Source organism: Balaenoptera musculus, chromosome 2, assembly GCF_009873245.2.
Source record: "Balaenoptera musculus isolate JJ_BM4_2016_0621 chromosome 2, mBalMus1.pri.v3, whole genome shotgun sequence".
Lineage (NCBI taxonomy): Eukaryota > Metazoa > Chordata > Mammalia > Artiodactyla > Balaenopteridae > Balaenoptera > Balaenoptera musculus.
The window spans coordinates 87,617,986-87,633,171 of NC_045786.1; the positions used below are offsets into that span (position 1 = coordinate 87,617,986).

The following is a 15,186-nucleotide window of genomic DNA, read 5'->3' on the forward strand; positions in this document are numbered from 1 at the left end:
GGCCCTCACTCAGCCTGGGGCCCCTTTGCTAAGCCCCGCTGCCCACCTGTTTGGGATAGGCTGTCCCAGCTTCTCCAGCTGGTTTGAACCTGACAGTTATGCCTCCGGTGAATGAAACTCACAAGCCTCATGGCCACCGCCCCCTGCACCTTCCTCCACACACACCTGTTCATCTGCCCCTCTGACCGGGAGGTGGGGCAGAGCTGGACCCAACCTGACAGGCTCTCCCAGGCAGGGACCGAGAGCAGGGGCTACACAGTGACTCTGAGGCAGGACTCACCTGGACGGGGAGTAGCTGCCTTACCGCCTTAAGGAAGGAAACCAAGCACAGGTGTGCCCTGTTTGCTTTCCTGGCTCACAAACGTGATGGGTCTCTACCTGCCTGACAGGATAAAGCTCCAACGTCTTAGCCCAGCCCTCAAGCCCTTCCCAGTCGGGCTACAACCTGCCTGTCCAGCCTCATCTCCCACCACCGTGGACCCCACGCTCCTTCCTGTGTTGTCACACCGTCCTCAGATGGCACCACACCCTCCAGCCCTCTTTGGCTTTATAGGTGCTGTTCCCTCTGCCTTGAACACCCTTCCCTGCTTCTCCACATAACCAGCTCCTTATTGTTAAGACCTGCCTCAGAGGTCATCTCCCATCCTCTGTGCAGATGCTTTCCTCCTCTTCCTCTTCCCCCTCCTCCCTCCTCCCCTCCTCCCCCCTTCCCTCCTCCTCCTCACTCCTCCCTCCCCCTCCTCCTCCTCCCCCTCCTCCCCCTCCCTCCTCCCCATCCTTCCTCCTCCTCGTGCCTGGAGTGCTTCTGTGCTAACTTTATAGATAATAAAGAAAATACAAGGTCATGAATCTGTGTCCCCACCAGACTCTCAACTCCTCAATGTCAGCAATTATGTTTTTATCTTCAAATTCGCAGAGCCCTGCACATAGTAGACACTCAAAAAAGCCATAAATTGCTAAACAAAATCAGTAAATGGACTCTGGATTTACTCCAGAGCTAAATTAGGAAACAAGTCTTAACGTTGCCCAAGGATCCCCTTCCAACTCCTTTATTTAACAAATATTTATTGAGTATGGCTATGTGCAAAGCATTGGTTTGTGTCTGGGGGTCCAGGGTGAGCAGACCTGTGGGCCATCTCTGAAGTCTCTCCCAGTGCCCAACTTCCTGCCTCTCTAATCCTAGATCTAGATGATTCATGGACTGTCTGACCATGCAAGACCCTCACTTAGGATGGCCACATCTGTTCCTCTAATTTGGGGGGCTAGGATGTGCTCTGTGACTACCCCCCCCCACCGTGACCAGGTGGGAAAGAGCTTCCTCCGCAAGGAGAACAACAGGGTAAGACACCAGAGCAGCCACAGTGGAGGGTGGGCCTTACCCCCAGCCTGTGCTTATTTTTAAGGGCAGAGCCCCTGTTTTCTTAACCTTTGTATAAGCCCTCTCCCCGTATCACCTAGCATGGTACCTGGCATGTGACGGATGCTCCTTAAATGTTTTCTGGATGATTCAACCCAGTGATGAATCCTTTCACAAAGACTCATGCCGTTACTGAACTCTGGCATACCTTTACCAACAAATAGATATGATGAGTGCCTACTACACGCCAGGCACACACCAGCGGTTAGTGATCCAATGATGAGTGAAAAATCCGGATGGCGCTCCAGATTTGTGTGGGAAGAAATTAATTTCCCAAATGCGCATAGAATGACATCGTGAAAAAGTTATTAAAGGAGAGGGTCACAGGACTATGGAAGTGCAGGCAAGAGGGCCTGTCCGGGGGTCCGGGAAGGCTCCTTTGAGGAAGAGGTTTGCACATCAATTCACCCACCCACCCACCCATACATTATGGACCATGTTCCAGGGTTTGCTTACCAAGGTGCCAGCACATACTGACTGCTCGCAGATCATTTCCCCAAGGTCCTTCAGAGCAAGAGGAAACCCACATCTCCTGGCTGCATAGGCCTCACCCAACAACATGCTCAAGTTTTTAAGTGTAAGTTTTCTGATCAAGAGGAAAAAGAATTTTTTTTGTGTGCGTGTGTGCGAAGCAGCTTAAACTGAAGCTGACCTCACCATGGGTGTCTCAGGTTGTTTTTGGGGAAGGTAATGAGCCAACTTTCCAGGAACCTCGGGACACACCCAGATTGCCCAACACTGCAGGGCAGTGCAGCCCAGATACCTCCCAGCCCCTTCCCCTCCTTAGTGCCAGCTCCGCTGTAGCCAGAGGTCCACAGGGGACCACCCCAAATGAACCTTCTCCAGGGTCTGCTCGGGACCCCAAATGAACCTTCTCCAGGGTCTGCTCGGGGCAGGGTCAAGGGCAGGCTTGAAGGAGGGACCCTCAGACCAGTTGGATGAGGCACAGACCAAACTGTCCGCCCACGATCAGGAGATGGCTTGATGACTGTGCCCTCTGATGCTTTGCCTCTGAGCTGCCCCCACCCCTTCCCAGGGCTCTGAGCTCATAAGAGTAATCCTGCTGGCTCTGGACACCAGCTGTCGCCCACACCTCGGCTTCTTCCTGGCTTTCTGCTCAGGTCCCCTTTCTCTCTCCCGACTAACTAACTTCTTTCCATCTCTACTCCCTCAGTAACTTGGGGTGCAAGTGGCCCTATGACGGCCCTGACTTTTCTCCTGGCTGTCACCCTTGTCTCTTACTTTAAGCTTCTGAGAGAGTCTGACCGACATAATAAGCCTTTTCAAGCTGGGGTCTCGTGGGGTCACTCAGAAGAGGACTGAAAACCCTGTAGATCCTTTAAGATCTAATCTCAGCCCTTTCTCATCCTCTCTCCTTCCTGCTGATCAAACTGGTTTTCCTTTTGGATGTAAAGAGGGCTACTACGCCATCATGAAATCTTCCAGATACCATGGCTTAGAACATAACTTCTGGGCTCAGTTTCCCAAGCTTTGTCCTCCAAACAAAACCCTTTCTCTCCCAACTTGCCACACATATATGCATATTGGCTTTTGGGAAGGCTGTGGTCTCAGCTATGGATTTTGAAGCCTCTACATTAATATTTATTTGCTCTAGACCAGAGCTTCTCAAACTTTAGCCATGCAATCACCTGAAAAGTCTGTGTATTGAAACTCAGAATCCTGGGCCTCCCTGCCAGAGATTCAGATTCAGCAGGTCTGGGGTGCAGACCCAGGTGATGCGGATTCTGCCAGCCCACCCAGCTGCACTTGGAGGAGGACTGTCCAGTCCTCACCCTGAAGCAAAAGTCACTCCGGCTAAACACTGGAGGGAAGAAGAGCAATGAGGAAATAGTGCAAGGTTGAGATATCTCAGTGAAGACATTTCTAAATATTGACCTACCTCACTGGTTTACCCCTGAGATGAATCCCCCTTTGCCAAGCAAGGTTTTGAGAAGTTAGGAAACCCACCCAGGTCACCCAGCTCTTGACTTGCAGAGCCTAGAGTCAGGTGCTGACCTGTCTGCTTGCTCCCTGCCCACTGTGCCCACCATGAAGCTGAATTAATGTCAGATTTGATTGTTACCGGCAGAACCACTGCCATCTGTCCCGACGTGGGTGGTCAGTAGTGTCATCTCTGCAGAGAAATGAAGACGTTCACAAATGCATCCGCATCTACTCCCACTGGTACCTGTTAGACCCACCACTCCTCAGGTTAGGGTGCCGGGATCAATGCGACTGAACAGGCAGCCGGGGCAGCCTGGCCAGGAGAGGCACTCCCACCCTTCGAGTGTTCCATGCCTGGCCTGACCCTGCTCTCCTGATAGCAAGAGTTCAACTGACATCTCAAGGCTGGTCTAGGGTATTATTACCAACTGGGTGAAATTCCCCACTAATTACCAAATGTTGTAGGAGCGGTTTCAGCACAGTACTTCTCAAAGTGTGGTCCCCGGACCAGAAGCATCAGATTCACCTGGAAACTCATTAGAAACCCAAATACTTAGATCCCACCCCAGAACTACTGAAGCAGAATCTTTGCGTTTGGGGTCCAGCAATCCACGTCTTAACATGCCTTTCAGGAGAGTCTGATGCACAGCTAAAGTTTGCGAACAGCCATTTTTTACTGAAAGAATGAGCCAGATTCCTAGTGCGGTTGGGAGGATTTGGTTTGGTGACATAGAGGGTTCCCTGCTCTCTGGGCAAGCTCTGACACACACGGTGATAGAAGAGTTGGTGAAGCATATACTAATCCAGTTGTGAAGTCAACTGTAACTTCTCTTGCTTAGCTTGGTTACAGCCTCGCCCTGGAGAGGATTTATTGCCGGGACAGTCTTTTTTTTTTTTTTTTTAACATCTTTATTGGAGTATAATTGCTTTACAATGGTGTGCCAGTTTCTGCTGTACAACAAAGTGAATCAGCTATACATATACATATATCCCCATATCTCCTCCCTCTTGCGTCTCCCTCCCACCCTCCCTATCCCACCCCTCTAGGTGGACACAAAGCACCGAGCTGATCTCCCTGTGCTATGCGGCTGCTTCCCATTAGCTATCTATTTTACATTTGGTAGTGTATATACGTCAATGCCACTCTCTCACTTCGTCCCAGCTTACCCTTCCCCCTCCCCGTGTCCTCAAGTCTATTCTCTACGTCTTTATTCCGCTACAGTAACTCTTGTACTCTGCCTGGGCCCTTACTCTGTGGGTGGTAATATTTACAAATTGAGACACAAGGTAAACCCAGTGTCCGAACTCTGCTTCCGGGTCTCTCCACACCAGAGCCCAGGGAAGCCTATTTGTTGTCACTGCAGGGACAGCCTAAACTACAAGCCCTGGCCCAGCTGGTTTTGTTGATGTGCTTCTTACAATCTTCAGTAACCTCCAATTTCCTGTTTTCGAAAAAGAAAGCAAATAAAATGTAATATATGGGGGCGGGGGCTGGGACGGATTACTACATATGGCGGAAACCTCTTTTAGTTCTTGAGGTGAGATAGCAAGTAAATGTGGAGCAGATTTTTTTTGATAATGTAATTCACATACCATAAAAGTCACCCTTTTAAAGTGTACAATTTAGTGGGTTTTAATTTAAAAAGTAAATTGTGCCACAAGAACTTTCTCGGGTGATAGGAATGTTCAATAGCATGTTTTGCATGATGCTTTCATGGGTGCATATAATTTTCAAAACTCCTCTAACTGAACCATTAAGACCTGTTCATTTTATTCTGTCTAAACTATACCTCAATTTAAAAAATAATTTAAAAAGTATAATAAATGGTGCAGTTTCCCAGTAAGCAGCCCAAGGTGGCCTCTGAAAATGGTTCGCTATTCTCTTGACCAGAAAACCCACAAAAATCATGCAAATCAAGAGGTTCAAATCTTCATGCCATTAAGGATATGCAGATCCAAAAATCCACCAAGTATCTGAAGGATATCACTTTACAGAAGTAACGTGTGCCATTCTGTCATTACAATGGTGGAGTTTGTAGGTGTGCCCAGGCCAAACAGTGGGGCTGGACGCAGGGTCAATAGCCCCAAAAGAGTGCTGAATTTTTACTGCTCATGCTCAAAAATGCAGAGAGTAATGCTGAACTGAAGGGCTTAGGTGTAGATCCTCTGGTCATTGAACACATCCAGGTGAACACAGCCCCCAAGATGCAGTGCAGGACTTAGAGAGCTCATGGTGGGATCAACCCGTACATGAGCTCTCCCTGCCACATTGAGATGATCCTTACTGAAAAAGAGCAGATTGTTCCGAAACCAGAAGAGGAGTTTGCATAGAAGAAAAAGATATCCCAGAAGAAACTGAAGAAGCAAAAACTATGGCCTGGGAATAAATTCAGTAAAAAAAAAAAAAAAAAGTCAAATAAAAGTAAAATAAATAAATAAATGGTGCTACTTCAAAAAATAATCTGAAACAAAATTTGAGAAGTGTCCAGAGGTTTACTCAATGAACTTGTCTAGAAAATAACAAGCAAACAATAGGTCACATTTGCCTTGCAATATGAATCCATTTCTCATCAATGTTGATAAGGAGAATTCAGATAAGCAAAGGAATTATAAAATAAAATAATCAGGTTAACTTGCCCGAGGCAACATAACCTGAACAACATAACCTTTAGAACATGAACAGTATCGACTTCATGATTCCACACAACCAAGTAAAGGAAAAATCACATATATTACTTGATGTAAATACAAAAAAGTGGAGTTTAATTTTTTACATAGTATGCCCACTCTCCAAATAAGCAATATTTTATTATATATGTATCATAAGTCATACCAAGTGAATGAGCAAGTTGCTTTTAGCATGTCATCAAGAGTTATCAAATTTAGTGTTTTCCTTAATTTTATTCTAGTTTTCATTTTAAAACTAAGTAGTATGCACACAAGCAAATAAAACACTACCAAAACCAAGCCTTAGTTTCTAGGGAGAAAATACATAATTACCTCATGCAACTTTCTAAGCATGAGGAAAAGATATTATGAGGGATAATTACCAGAAAAACTAATTCAATTCCTATTGCTCTCACTTAACCTCTCCAAGCCTTAGTTTCTCCTTCTGTAAAATGGGAGTGGTAAAAGCTACCTCTGGGGTTTGTTGAGAGGATTAAAAGAGGCAATCCTTGCTAAAGAGCTAATGCCAGGCTTGTAGTTAGTGCTCCATAAATAGAGATATTGTTAATCAATAGTGGAGCTTGCGTTTCCCTTCTATCAAGTTTACATTTTAAAAAAATTGATACCCTGAACAGGTATCTCCAGGGTTCCTCATCTTTTTCACTCAGGTGAAAAAGATCTCTTGAACTAAATTTGCAACAGCCTAAAGCTATATTTTAGGAAGGGAAACAATTTATCATGAATGTGTGAAACTACTGTTCAGCCATTGAAACAACCAATTAATAAGAAACCCTTGGAATTACAGAAGATACTTTTTTTTATGCCAGGAAAACTTCTTTACTATTTTAATCCTAAAAATAAATAAATAAAAATTTAAAAATTCCTATTGCTCTCTTAGGTACATATACTCAACTTCACCCCCCTTCCTTATTCAAACCACATACCATCATTTTTTAAAAAATAAATTTATTTATTTTTGGCTGCATTAGTTCCTCATTGCTGCAGATGGACTTTCTTTAGTTGCGTCGAGCGGAGGCTACTCTTGGTTGCGGTGCGCGGGCTTCTCATTGCGGTGGCTTCTCTTGTCGCGGAGCACGGGCTCTAGGCTCGCGGGCTGCAGTAGTTGTGGCGCACGGGCTTATGAGTTGCAGTAGTTATGGCGCACCGGCTTATTAGTGGCTCCACAGAATGTGGGATCTTGCCAGGCCAGGGCTCGAACCCGTGTCCCCTGTACTGGCAGACGGATTCTTAACCACCGCGCCACCAGGGAAGCCCCATACCATCATCTTTGAATGTAAGAATATGTGTAGTGTGCTTGTGGAATATAGTGATTACTAAAATGTAGACAGTGGTTGCTAGGGACAAATTTTTATATTATACACATAAAAATAATTATTTTTGCTACTATGTCTTTTCTAGATGTGAGGCCATCTAGGTGGGCACATATGCGGGGGTTCTTATTTCTAGCTAGGTGTCTGTGTAGGTGAGAGTAAAGGTGAGATGTGTTTATCTTCGGGTGTGTTCGCGCTCTGGCAAAGGTTTATCACTGGGGCGCTATGAACCAAAGGTGGACCAGTTACCAGAAGTAGGCGTGTGTGAATCTCAAACAGGCAATGTTCTCACTCATGGAAGAATATAATTTTATACACATTAAGAGCTTTCTCTTCTTTTTTTCCAGTTAGATGCAAATATAGATCATGACAAAGCAAATTTATGAAGGGATACGCTAGATCATTCATACCCTTAAACACAATTAATATAATGGGCTGACTTTCTGAATACTCCTTTCAATGCAGAGGAAAAGAACAGACATTGCTCTAGCACAGAGTCAAAGCCGAGGGAACTATAAAGCACACTTGGGTGTTCACTGTGCAAAGAGCTTTCTCTTTTATAGTGATAATCATTTTTTAAAAAGCAAAAAGGGAATACTTATTGAACAACTAGTGTATGTTAAACACCATGTCAGAAACTTCTATTACCTCACATAATCTTCACAATTAACCCAAGCAAGTAACAGATTAACCCAATTTCATAGACCAGGAATCTGAGGTACAAAGTAACATGGGTAGTAAAGTGGCAAAGTGGTCTGATTTCAGAGCCTGTAGTTTCATTCTCCCACAAAGTCTCAACTAAAATGTGAGAGAATTTCCCCAAGAAAATTAAAAATGATGATGAATGAGTACTTAATTAGACCTCACTCGTTTTTAGTGATATGGTGTGTGACTTTAACTTTTTTATTCAGAAAGCTTACTTCACATCTTCTTTTTATATGAGAGAATTATAGGTGTTTGCTTAAGGCTCAAGGCCATAAAGCTGAAGGACTCTGGGCTTTGGTTTAATTGCAAACTGAAACCAACAGTGGAAGAGCCTTCCTTCTTCTCTGGGCTCCATGATGCATCTCCTGGTTCTCCTTCCGCATTTCTCTCAGTCCCCATCAGGGACCAAATCCTCTCCCCTGCCCACGTCCTTCATGATGACATTCCTCTCTGTTCAGTCTTCGTATCACTTTAGAACTGCCTCTGTAGGCAGGTTTACCCACGCCCTGGCTTTTACCACCCCTTGAACTGTCTCCAAGTCACACCTCTTGGCAGTTCTCGAGAAGTAATTTACCTAGATAGCTTACTGGGCTCTCCAACGTTCAGTTCCAAAGCCTAACTCATTCCTCATCTACGCTTCCCTTGAACATTCCATTTTATTTTCCTCCTGTATTCTCTGTCTTGGCACCACTGCGCACCCAGCTACTCGGGTGAGAAATCTGGGAGTCATTTTGGACATCTCCCAGCCACATCCAATAAGCCTTGAGGTCTTCTCTTCAATCACGTTCAAACGCATCCTCCTTTTTCTATTCCCTCTGCCACTGCCTTGGTTAGTTATGGCCCTCCAGTGCGCATCACCCACCTCTAGATGATATAGCCAACAGTCCCTTGAGAAAACTGTATTATCTCCTTCCCCATCTTAAAATCCTATTCTGGTTCCTTTGTGCTTGCAGGATAATAGCATAAAAGGCCCTATGCATTTCACCTATCCCACTCTACACTCCAATATTAAATTTCATGTACTAAATTGCTCCAAGTTTCTGAAGAGATGCTGTCTTAGCTCTCTATGGCTAGGTAAATACATGCCTCTACTTCAATTGCCTTTCTGACGTCTAATTAATGGCTTTTTTATAACATCTTTATTGGAGTATAATTGCTTTACAATGGTGTGTTTGTTTCTGCTGTATAACAAAGGGAATCAGTTATACATATACATATATCCCCATATCCCCTCCCACTTGTGTCTCCCTCCCACCCTCCCTACCTTACCCTAATTAATGGTTTTTGAAGAAACTAGGCTTTCAGGGACCCATCTTCTTCGGAACCTTCCTTTGTACCATGTGCTTGTTTCTATCTATGCCTTACTGTCACTGTATTGCTTGGATTTGTTCACAGATGTATCTCCCTTTCCTATGTCAAATCCTTGAGGCCAGCACACCACCTACCACATAGTGAATGCTTAACAATTTTACAACTTCTTAAATATTTAAATTACTTGAAAATGTCTTTATTTTGTCTCAAATTTTAAAACTTCAAAGTCCACTAGCAAGAGAATCTTATCCAGATCAAACTCTGTAGAGAGAGTTCTATACAAGCTCCTTGGGAGTCACTTCCATGACCACATATCCATCAAGTACTCAGTACAATAACCTAACAACCAAATGCAACAAGTGAAACTTGGATTGGATTCTGGACTTAAAACTACAGTTATAAAGGACATTACAGTCAGAGGAAATGGAAATGGATTATATGTTAGGTGACAGTATTGAATTAATGGTAATTTTCTTAGGAATGATAATGGTATAACAGCTAGAATGTCCTTTCTCTCAGGCATGAATAGCTTTATGATGTCTGTAACTTATTTTCAGAGTTCATTTTAAAAGAGCATAATATACAGAGAGACACAGCAAATGTGGCAAAATATTAAGTGATAAAAAGTGTGAGTATTCTTTGTACTAGTTTTTCAACTTCTCTGAATATTTGAAAAATTTCAAAATAAAACATGTGTGGAAAATGCTAAGAATACTATCAAAAATAAAATCAATAAATCTTTTGAAATTTAAGTTTCAATATTGTTGTTGGCCTTTCTCCCTCCCAAACCTGCTGCATGGTACCTTCCACTGCCTTGTTCACCCCATAAAGCCACTGTATTTCAATCAGGTTTGTGTTTTAAAGTTGAAAGGCACAGTCCCCTCCCAAACACTACCAATTTGCTCTCCTAATTGGCCAAGCATCACAAGGCTGTTCATTTTTGTTTGCCTATATGGTACCACATTGCCCTTTAGAAGCTTAAGCAAATAAAATTGTACTTCCTAACTGGTACATGTAATTCCTTGAAATCAATAATCGGAGATTTTCATCTGGGAAAATTTGAGGTGATAAGGAAAGTAGAAGTTGCAGAAGTAGTCTTGCTTTAATCCCTTCAGAACTGCCGAGTCTCTAGAAAGATCTAGTTAATTCTTATTGCCGTGAAGGTGATTAGAATTTAGCCCTTCTCTTAAATTTCTATTACGTTCAGATGGAAATTAAGAAAAAGGGATTTATGATATTTATTTACAAGAGTTAATGAACCTAGGTATACACCCAAGAGAATTGAAAAGATATGGCTATACAAAAACTTATACATGGCTGTCCACAGCAGCATTATTCATAACAGCCAAATGGTAGAAACAATCCAAATGTCTGTCAACTGATGGATAAACAAAATATGGCATATCCATACAATGGAATATTAGTCATAAAGAGGAAAGAAATACTGATACGTGTTACAACACGGATGAATCATGATAACATTATGCTAAGTTAGAGCCAGGCACCAAGGCCACATAATGTGTGATCCCATTTATCTGAAATGCCCAGAAGAGGAAAATCCATAGAGATAAACTTTATTAGTGTTTCCCTAGGCTGGGGGCAGAGGGGTCAGAAATGGGGGAATGACTGCTAATGGGTACAGTGTTGTTTTGGGGTGATAAAAATGTTCTGGAATTAGACGGTAGAGATGGTTGTAAAGCTTTGTGAATATACTAAAAACCACCGAATTGTGCACTTTAAATGGATGAATACTATGTTCTGTGAATTGTATCTCAATTTTTAAAAGAAGTTAATGAACAGCTATTTTCTATTTGGTCCCACTTTCAAGAATAGGCAAGGGGGAGCCGAGGGGCACGCTGGGTTTGATGGTACCTTTGATCTCCAAGGGACCATTGGCCACAGTGAAGAGGAGCCCCAGACTCTGTGGGGTGCTCTCCATCCTCCCCTCCCCACGCCTCACAGGAGCACCACTGTTAGCCTTGGCATCTGGAGGGCTACTCTCGCATGCCCCACATTCCCATCACTGCCAGAATCCCAGTACATCCTCCAAGACCAATCCCCATGCAAGTCTCATACCCCATCTTGTCTTCATTTTCCTCACTGTACTTACCATCTTTTATTCCTCTCCCTCCAAAATTTGGTTTTGTTCATTGCTTTATCTCAGCTGCACAAGAACAGTGCCTGGATAACGGTAGTTATTCAATAGATTTCTGATGAATGAGTGAACTTGGAAAAAAAGTTGATACAGAAATTTGCACTGGGTGTTATTTAAAAAGATGAAGTTCCATGCTTCAGAATGTGTTTATCTCCCATAAAAAGACTTTCTCCTCTATTTAAATATATACCTGAACTTTAAGAAATCTCGCACAAATGGTATTTTATTGGAGACAATCAAATTTAACAAATCTTTATGCATTTTAAGTAGAACATTCAGGCATCATAAACACAAAAATTTCAATACGCAAAGCAAATTTACAACAAGAAAATAAACATAGAATCTTATTTTGGGACTATGTGGTTATTGTTGCACTACCTTTATAATTCTTTATCCAGAGTCTGAAAACGTAGGCAAGCCCTAAAAATGTAGCAGAAGCATTTCCGCACACTGGTATCCATAATCTAGTTTGTGCAGAAGTGTTTCCACTAGATTCATAGAGTACTCTTTGGAAGAAAATAGCGAAGACTGGTCACCTGGTTGCCTTTCGGACCTTCTGCAACTCTTCAATAGGCTTCCATTCTTGGTTGATTGTTATAAGCTTTAAAAAAAGAATAAAAATGTTTTGTTAGGATCTGTCCAACCTCAGGTCCCCTTCTGGGATTTGTACACAGCTCCCTTTGGAAAAAGCATCACCATAACATTTGTAGTCAACGAATCACCTCTTCCCATCACTAAAACAGTAATATGGGCTGGTTCTATCCCTCTAAAGAGCCTTTGGGTTCCTGAGTGTTATAGGATCAGAGAGAAAGGTCATATCCATTTACCCTACTTTCACTTAACAGGTTCTAGATTTTTTAATTCCCTATGGTTTTATGTGAACTATAAGCTCAAAAAGTGTGTCTGCTCCGTGTGAGTGGAGGTATGATGCTCCCAGCACAGAGATAGGCACATAGTAGGCTCTTAAAATTTCCTCACTGTAATTACTCAACAAAGGTACAAATGATCCAAGTTATACAATAAGGGAAAAGGCACAGAGCTGTGGACAAGATAACTAATAAGCACAGGTAACTCTACTCGATATTCTGTAATAACCTATTTGGGAAAAGAACCTGAAAAAGAATGGATATATGTATATGTATAACTGATTCACTTTGCTGTACCCCTGAAACTAACACAACATTGTAAATCAACTATACTCCAATATAAAATAAAAATTAAATTAAAAAAGGAAATGATGTGTTACAATAATGATAAAAGTTAATATTTGAGTGCTGACTATGGGCCAGGCACTGTGCTAAAGGACTCTATCTTATCTTCTTTAATCCTCTAAACTCTGAGGAAGAGCCCTATTATTGTGCCCATTTTATAGATTCTGAGAGCCTCAGAGAGGCCAAATTATCTAAAATCACCTGTGACTAATGAAGCAAGGATTTGAACTAAATCTCCATAACCCTACAGCACTCTCTTTGCACTACATATTAAATGGCACCCTAAAGGTGAAAAGGTATTACATCTATTTTGCTGACAAATGTGCTAAGGTTTCGGCTAAGTATAAATCACGTTTTAATGTAGCAATACCTTTCTAGGTGCAGTAGGATCCACAGTCTCCCAAGGTTCTGGATTTCTTTTTCGATCAATGCTAAAAATAAAAGAAAGCTGATTAAACATTAAAGTAAGTGCATTTAAACTAAGTCTGATATTGGGTTTATAAATACGCTTGGGACAGACTCAGAGTGCATACTTAGGCATTGAGTTAATTGAAATTGATGGAACATTCCTTTAAAAAGCTTCACAGTTTGGCTCAAACATCAAGGATCAATTCCTCTGCAGGGTAGGAGGTCTATATTCCCTTTACTGGGCTAGACTGGAGAATGTTCTCATAAGCTGAAGAGCAATTAGGGTGGAAGTGCCAGGCTAAGAGCAAGCAAATATGCTCTTACCCCAGTTTCTGGAAGAGGCAGAAGGGCTGGGCTTGAAACCTGTAGGTGATAAACTGCCAGAGCCTAGCATTACGGCTCTACGGAGCCCTGCACCCGGTCAATATTAGTTTCAGGTTTTTCTCTTCTTCATATTCCAGGATACATAGTATTTTATCTTATATCCAGGGCTAAGATTAGATTCATTGTAGACAACTGAATCTATAAACTCTACCACATTAGGAATGACCTTTCTAATGAACTGACATTTTAAAATGTTATTAAAATGATTAAGATTGATGATGTATATCCCAAAAGACTGTCTAAGAACTTTAAATTTCAAAACTTAAGTTTAAAAAAAAAAACCAACAAGCTTTATTTTGCTGCAGGAGACGAGGAGGAGGGCCAGTGGATGAAAGGGTATTTAGATACAAGGAACATATATTAGTAAACTTATTTTATCACTAATCATCATTTGATAGTCTTCTGATACCTGGATGCTTTCTGGCCCTGACTCCAACCAAGTTCACAATTCGACATTCCTATCGTGGGGGAAAACCAGGAAACTGATACCATGCATTTCATAAACTGAAGGTCAACCTAACACGGCTAAAAACGTTTTTATAAATGATGAATGCCTACTTACATCACATCGGGTTTTCGAAGGGAATACAGAGCAAAAGACAAAGCTCCAGTCGCTGCCACGGTCGTGAAAAGCACCAAAGGAATAAGCTAACAGAGAACAAAATACTCCGACGTTTCAATATGAAACACTTGAAATATAACAGAATAGCTCTATATCATTTTATACTTTCTTCAACATCTTTAAAAGTTAATATTTTTAGTCAGATTTTCAGGTGCTTTAAAAATTTACTTTTTTCTTTTGGACTTCCCTGGTGGCGCAGTGGTTAAGAATCCGCCTGCCAATGCAGGGGATACGGGTTCAAGCCCTGGTCTGGAAGGTCCCACATGCCGCAGAGCAACTACGCCCCTGCGCCACAGCTACTAAAGCCTGCGCTCTAGAGCCCATGCTCCGCAAGAGAAGCCACCGCAATGAGAAGCCCGTGCACCGCAACAAAGAGTAGCCCCAGCTCACCGCAACTAGAGAAAGCCCACCCGCAGCAACGAAGACCCAACGCAGCCATAAATAAACAAACAAATAAATAAAACCTTACTTCCTTTCTTTTCATCAGGAGTTGGAAAAAGCTCATGATGACTTCAGTGTAGAATGCCAAATCTAGAAGAAAAAAAAAAATCCAAGATATTGATCAAAACTCAGCTACTAGGACTCAGCCTGGTGGGCTCCAAACCGGCCAACGTATCCCAAAGCCAGCCTCGAGCCGGCTCACCAGAGCCTCCGCCCGAGGGCAGCTCACCTGGGAGACCTGGCAGGGCGCCGCGAGCGGACGATGCTAACGCCCAGAACCGAATGCCGACCCCGACCTCCGCGCATTATATACCAACCCCACCCTCTCCGGAAGGCCGGCCGGTGCGTTCTGGTCACGCGGGCCGCGCAGGGGGCGTGCGGGGCTTGACTCGCTTCCCATGCCGGGCGCCCGGCAACCGGGCGCCCCCTGCTGGACGCCGGGCCTTCAAACGCCGCGCAGCCGGACGCTAGCGCTCCCTGCCGCCTGCCGCGGTTCTTACCCGCCGCTCGGAGCGAGCCCAGGCTGGGCGTTGGCGCGTCTGCAAGGGGGTGGAACTAAGAACAAGGGGCGCTTGGATGGCCAAGAACAG

At 43.3% G+C, this 15,186-nt stretch overlaps 1 protein-coding gene and 1 non-coding gene across 2 annotated transcripts; both read right to left on the reverse strand.

Moving 5' to 3' along the window:
• Positions 1-7,787: 7,787 nt before the first annotated feature.
• On the reverse strand, positions 7,788-7,903 carry LOC118891546. The gene has a single exon (XR_005019103.1). It is a non-coding gene; the product is annotated as a small nucleolar RNA SNORA22 (small nucleolar RNA).
• Positions 7,904-11,726: 3,823 nt separating this feature from the next.
• C2H15orf48 (chromosome 2 C15orf48 homolog) lies at positions 11,727-14,947 on the reverse strand. Its single transcript, XM_036843870.1, has 5 exons — positions 14,826-14,947; positions 14,625-14,686; positions 14,096-14,181; positions 13,112-13,172; positions 11,727-12,131 (listed from the first exon to the last, which is right to left on the reverse strand). Exons 2-5 carry the CDS (start codon positions 14,658-14,660, stop codon positions 12,063-12,065), a joined length of 252 nt encoding a protein of 83 aa, XP_036699765.1. The 5' UTR covers positions 14,661-14,686; positions 14,826-14,947; the 3' UTR covers positions 11,727-12,062.
• Between the last annotated feature and the right edge of the window lie 239 nt (positions 14,948-15,186).

Excerpts from the sequence above, each read along its gene's own strand:
- C2H15orf48 (XM_036843870.1), bottom strand. The coding sequence starts at position 14,660 with ATGAGCTTTTTCCAACTCCTGATGAAAAGAAAGGAA. Across the intron at positions 14,182-14,624 it reads TCCTGATGAAAAGAAAGGAA|CTTATTCCTTTGGTGCTTTT; the intron begins GTAAGGTTTTAT and ends GTTCTCTGTTAG. Across the intron at positions 13,173-14,095 it reads CTTCGAAAACCCGATGTGAT|CATTGATCGAAAAAGAAATC; the intron begins GTAAGTAGGCAT and ends TTTTATTTTTAG.